At 46.9% G+C, this 6,000-nt stretch overlaps 1 protein-coding gene across 3 annotated transcripts in view; it reads left to right on the top strand.

The window, feature by feature from the left end:
• APPL2 (adaptor protein, phosphotyrosine interacting with PH domain and leucine zipper 2) overlaps positions 1-6,000 on the top strand; it is a 64,135-nt gene that overhangs the window by 50,600 nt on the left and 7,535 nt on the right. For all 3 annotated transcript variants that reach the window (XM_014591893.1, XM_006141438.2, XM_006141439.3), the window contains 3 exons: positions 113-201; positions 3,665-3,823; positions 4,655-4,707. In XM_014591893.1, coding sequence (XP_014447379.1) covers positions 113-201; positions 3,665-3,823; positions 4,655-4,707 — 301 coding nt within the window. The remainder of the gene's footprint in view (positions 1-112; positions 202-3,664; positions 3,824-4,654; positions 4,708-6,000) is intronic.

The raw sequence follows: 6,000 nt of genomic DNA, 5'->3' as shown, positions 1-6,000 counted from the left end.
TCCCGGCCCAACACCCAAGAGGTAACCAGTGGCTCCCTGCCGCTCGGCCTTTCTCAGCCTGAAAGGTGAGCGCCACCTGCTGGACTGAGCCTGTCTTCCTGTGGCTTTTTAGGCAGTTGCGATCAAGTTGAACCAGACAGCCCTGCAGGCAGTGACGCCCATTACAAGTTTTGGGAAAAAACAAGACAGCTCCTGCCCCAGGTAACTACAGGACAAAGGAAAACTAGTTTGGGGGGAGCCAAACTAGGTATAATTTCACATGAGTTGTTAACCTAATCCTCACAAACCAGCTAGGGTTGTCGTCCAGCCCAGTTTACGGAGCAGTAACTGTGACTGGGAAAGGCGGGAGGCTCTGCCCAAGCCCGCACTGCCGATGGACGGCGCCACAGGATTCGGGCCTGCCAACTGCAGCAGCTCGGACTTGCACCAAGGGGGTCCTGCCAGGCAGTTTCTCCAGCACATTTTCAGTCTGCATCAACAAAGCAGTGTGACCAAAGCAAGAATTATTCTTCTAAATAAGGAACAAAATCACCTTTTCTGTCCATGGCCTTATCTGCACACATATCGGTATTTTCATATGTACATTTAGAATACACTTTTGACCTATGTGTTTTTAAATATGTCTATATATTTCATAATTGTTTCTTTTTAATGACTACACATTATTCCCTCATTACTCGCAATTGCATATTTAGGTTATCTCCCCTTCCTTTGTTATCATTTACAGTGAACATTTCCAGGCACACATACGCCTCTTCTTGTTTGGTGCTGCTTTAGGATTTAATCCAGGAATCCCACCATTCTTCGTAAGGGGGTTTCTATTTGGATCAGTAGTGGAGGCGCATAGTACTGGGTATGCTCATGGAAACCGGGCACTCCAGGGCAAGTGAACATGACCATTTGGTGTCCATCATTTAGGGGCACCGTGGGAAGAACCCCACACTCTCTTCATGCATGTATTTAACGACCCCAAGAGGAAGTCATTGGGAAGCCCCAAGTGGTCACGTACCTGCCCCGGTCTTACTGCTATGCGTGTGGAGCCCAGGTTCACCCAGCTGGCCCTGGGCACCTAAGAAGGAAGTGTAGACGGCCATGCCAGCACACAGGTTGGAGTCTGAGGGTGAAAGGCTTGGATGTCCCCTTAGAAGTTCCAGACATGGGGACCAGCAGTTAGCGTAATGGCTGTGTCACTGAACTCCCATGTAGTTGACCGCAGTTCGAGTCCCGGAACCAGTGGCTTAAAACTCATGCTGTGTGTGCGTGCATGCCCAAGATCTCGAGAGGAGAATGGAGGAGAAGGGATTGCGGTGTGGCCATCCCCCTTGGGGGGTGATTTCTCGCTTTCTGTCTCTCTGTCTTTCTCTGTCTTTCTGGCGAGCGTACACACCCTATAGCAAAAACCTCTCCAAAAAAAGGAAATAAAAAAAAAAGAAGTTCCAGACATGGAGCAGAGCTGGAGGGTGGCAGTCAGCAGCAGGGGTAGAGACTGCTCTGCAGCCTCCTGAAGGTAAACTGGGTAGGGACAGGTGGGGTGGGGAGACCCAACAGGGTAATGGCTGGGTGGGCTGTGAAATGGAGCACGAGAACCTGAAGGAAGGTACTAAAACAGGAAAACAGTAACATGTCTTGAGAACATTTCATTAATAATTTCAGGATTTGGGCTAGCAGGTGCGTGGTGGTTAGGGTGCTGGACTTCTCTCATGGGCAACCATAGTTCAGGCCCAGACTTGGTGGCTTGCTTTCTCATTCTCCCTTTCTCTCTCACTTTGGTCAAATTAATAATAACAAGTTAAATAATTTAATTAATAATTTAAGGATTTAACCACATATACAAGTAGGGTGTGTAAGTGCAATTCTAAAGAAAGCACCAGGTATGGGAAGAGAACGGGCATAAAGATCCAGTCAGTGGAGGTGACCTCTTAGCCTTCTCCTGAGTAAATGTGTCTGTCTTCTCTGTAAATGGGGGATGGGCACAGCAGAGAGCACAGACTCGGGGTTCGGAGCCGTGGCTCTCCTAAGAGCTCAGCCAGCAGGTGCTTGGTTCGCTGTCCTTGGGGAGGTCGTCAGCTCAGCTCTCAGGCCTTTGTCACCGAACGTGTGACATGAGACGAGAAATAAGCTGACCTCGTGGTGTCCTTCCTAGCTCAAGTGCTATGTTTCTGGGTGCAGATGTGGTTTGACTAGTGTTAGCAATTAGCAGGTAGGATTGGTTTTCTAGAAAACATAATATGCAACTCAGTTAATTATTCATTAACTCATTCTTCTTCCCTCCCTTGTTATGGGAAAAAGTAAATAAAGAATAAGTAAGTCACATTATTAGACAAAAAGGATCCCACAGATGGGACACAGAATCCTTGGAGGTAAAAAAAGGGAGGGGGAAGGAGTCTAGCCAGTCAGCTGAATCAGCCCAGAGGCCAGAAGGCTGCCAGAGAGCCCAGAGCTGTGCAGGAGAGGTACTACTGTCTCTCTCAGGCTCAGCTCACTAAGAATAAGGAAAATTTTTTTTTTCTTAGTAACCATGGGGGAAAGCAGCAGAGAAACTGTGTTCTTGGGAACACATGGCCATTTACTGCTAACAAATTCCATGTGGCCCTCCCTCATCTCGCAGCAGTTCTCTCTCTTCCGGTGAGCGCAGACTGGCCTAGGTAATGCATCTCCCAGATGAATGAGGGAGGACGGGAAAGCCAGCAGGTACTTTAGCTAAAACAAGGAAGAGCGCCATGATGGGAATGAGCAGGCTGCTGTCAAGGAGAGTACACGGGCCTGTGCAGGGCCTGCCTGTGCACACTGGCTTCAAACCGAAAAGTCAAAGATGGAAGTAGCCACTTCGGCAGAGCCAGAGGTAGTGTGTTCCAGTAGCCATTACGGGGGCCATGGGGCGGAGTTCAGCGTCTTTGAGGAACTGAATGGAGACCAATAAAATTGGACCGTGGTGGACAGAGGAGATCTTGGAGCAAGATGAGGTTAGGCAGGGGGGGATGGGGGATCACAAAGGAACTGTGGTCAGGAGCTTGGGGGAGCTGTGGGAGGGTGTTGAGGTGTGGGGGCAGAGGGAGAGACCCACTTCCCCTTTTCCAAAGTTGGCACTGGCTGCTCTGGAGAACACAGAACACAGAGCTGCTGTGTATCCGTGGTCCAAGGGAGAGGACAGTAGCGTAGGCCAGGATCATGGCAGAGGAGAGAAAAGTGGGTGGCTTTGGACTTACTTTGGAGGTAAAACCTATAGGGCTTGTAAGGGATGTGGAAAAGGAAAAGAATACGGCAAAGGATAATCCGTCTAGGCTGAGCACCTGGCAGATGGTGGTGGTACTTAAAGAGATGAGGAAGAAACCAGAAGGGGATCATTTCAAGGAACAGAGGTCAGTTATGCAAGACGCTTTGAGAAGTCAGGATGGTGACACGGAGACCACAGGTGATGCTTTACATCATGCCACGCCTCTGTTGAGTCTCCAGTGACTCCCTGCACTGGAGTCAAATTTACACCCCCCCTCCCCCAGATGGCATTAAGTCCTCTACAGCCTGGACATACCCTCTCTTGACTGTGCCCTGTCCCATCTTGTATTTCTGTTGGTAAAGCTTAGATCAGCATTAAACATATTCACTTGATTGTAAAGGCATAATGCTAAGAGGAATTTGATTTTGTTTTTCCTATTTTATACTTCAGCCAGACTGTGAAAAATGCAGAGGTGGAAAATGACAAGATAGTTCCCAAAGCAACAGTCAGTGCTCCCGAAGCAGAAGAACTGATTGCACCTGGAACACCTATTCAATTTGATATTGTCCTTCCTGCTACAGAATTCCTTGACCAGAACAGGGGGAGCAGGTACGGGGCTGGGAGGACAGATTAGCTATGGGAGAAATGAAAATAAATTTGATGTCTCATGTCCTCTCCACTACCAAGACTGTGTGTCATTCTGACTGAGAGCGCTAAGTGTACACAGGGACTTCAAAAAGTCTGTGGAGGGACCAGCAGTTAGCATAATGGCTGTCGCTGGACTCCCAGGTAGTCGGCTGTGGTTCGAGTCCCGGACCCAGTGGCTTGAAACTCACACCAGGTGCATGTACGTGCGTGCCCAACATTCTGAGAGGAGAGTGAAGGAGAAAGGGATTGTGGCGTGGCCATCCCCCCTGGGGGGTGTTTCTCGCTTTCTGTATCTCTGTCTGTCTCTGTCTGTCTGGCGAGCGCATGCACCCTACAGCAAAAACCTCTCAAAAAAAAAAAAAAAAAAAGTCTGGAAAAATGGAGTTTAAGTATGAGTTTATTTTGGTGCAAAAAAGAAATCCAGGGACCAGCAGACGGCATAATGGTTATGTCACTGGACCCCCATGTGGTCGACGGCAGTTCAAGCCCCAGACCCAGTAGCTCAAAACTCACGCCAGGCACCTGTGTGTGCATGCCCAGAATCCTGAGAGGAGAATGGAGAATGGAGAAGGGATTGCAGTATGGCCATCCCCCCTGGGGGGATGATTTCTCACTTTCTGTCTCTGTCTGTCTCTGTCTCTTCAGTGAGTGCATGCACCCTATAGCAAAAAAATCCCTTAAAAAATGCAAACACCTGCTATTTTTTTTTCATAATATGCATTTTCCATAAACTTTTTAAGGACCCTTTAGGATCTTAACCACACCATCATGACTCTCTGGCTATTCCCCTAGGCGAACCAACCCTTTTGGTGAAACTGAGGATGACTCATTTCCAGAAGCAGAGGGTAAGTGGCTAATTTGCTGTGCTTATCCTACCCTCTCCACAGAATAAGGACCAGACCTTGAAATCAGGTGTGGAACTGTGTTCTAGAGATTGGATTTAGAATGTGAATTGAAGTTATGACCTGCAGGTTTGTTTTTCTCTGAAATTGTAACAGGACACGTGTAATGAGGGCAGGCCTTGAATAAAAACTGAGGGATAACCAGAGTTCCTACAGCTAATTCCCACCAGTACACCTGTACCCTTAGTGTAACCCTTGCACAGAAATGTTGCCAAATTGGAATCTCTTATCACATTCCTAAAAAACAAATTCAAAGATAGAATAGCCACGTTACAGTGTGGCCCCGTGAACCATAAATATTACACTATTTCATTTTAGAAAACCAAGAGCACAAACAACCCTAATTTTTAAAGAATTATTTAATTTTATTTATTACTACTTTTTAAATTTGCTATGGGCATATGTACTCATCAGAGAGAAACAGAGAGAGGGAAAATGAGAAAGCAAACCACCAGGTCTGGGACTCAAACCACAATTAGCCATGTGGGAGTCCAGTGTTCTAACCACCATACCATCTGCTAGCCCCAATAACCCCATTCTTGGATTGGAAGATAACATAAATAAGTAATATTTAAGTTGCTCAAATTCCAACTATTTGATTTCTATTCTTACGTGTTTAAGAACGTGCCCAGTGGAGCAGACCATAATATACTCAACTGAGCAGATTGAGTTCCCAGCCAAGGCAGTCAAGTGACTAGGAGTGCTAACAGGACTTCATGGGGTACAGCTTCTTCACTAGAATTTGAGAGCATCAAGAAGAAAGCAACCTCATTTATTTGAATTTAAAAGTAGGACTTGAAGGGCTAGCAGGTGGCATGGTGGTTGGGGCTCTGGACTCCCCCATGGCTGACCGCAGTGCAAGTCCTGGACCCAGTGGCTTGAAATTCATGCCAGGCATGTGTGCATGTGAACCCAAAATCCCAGGAAGAGAATGGAGGAGAGGCAGTTGTGGCATGGCCATCCCCTAGGGGGTGACTTCTCACTTTCTCACTGTCTCTATTTTTCTGGCAAGTCAACGTACCCTATGGCCAAAACCTTAAAAAAAAAAAAAATTGTTTAAAAGTAGGACTTGAAGGTTAGCATTCCTTACAGCTTTAGGGTGTGTGTGTAGGGTGTTGTTTCTTAATGATGTTAATAGGCTGTGCTTCAAAATCCTACTGTAAGAGTTCACAGAATAAGCTGTCTTCATATGGGAGTAACCATTTAGAACATTATCATTAGTTTTATTTTCCTAAT

Source organism: Tupaia chinensis, unplaced genomic scaffold (genome assembly GCF_000334495.1).
Source record: "Tupaia chinensis unplaced genomic scaffold, TupChi_1.0 Scaffold000054_1, whole genome shotgun sequence".
Classification (NCBI taxonomy): Eukaryota; Metazoa; Chordata; class Mammalia; order Scandentia; family Tupaiidae; genus Tupaia; species Tupaia belangeri.
This window is presented reverse-complemented; position numbering and strand designations above follow the sequence as displayed.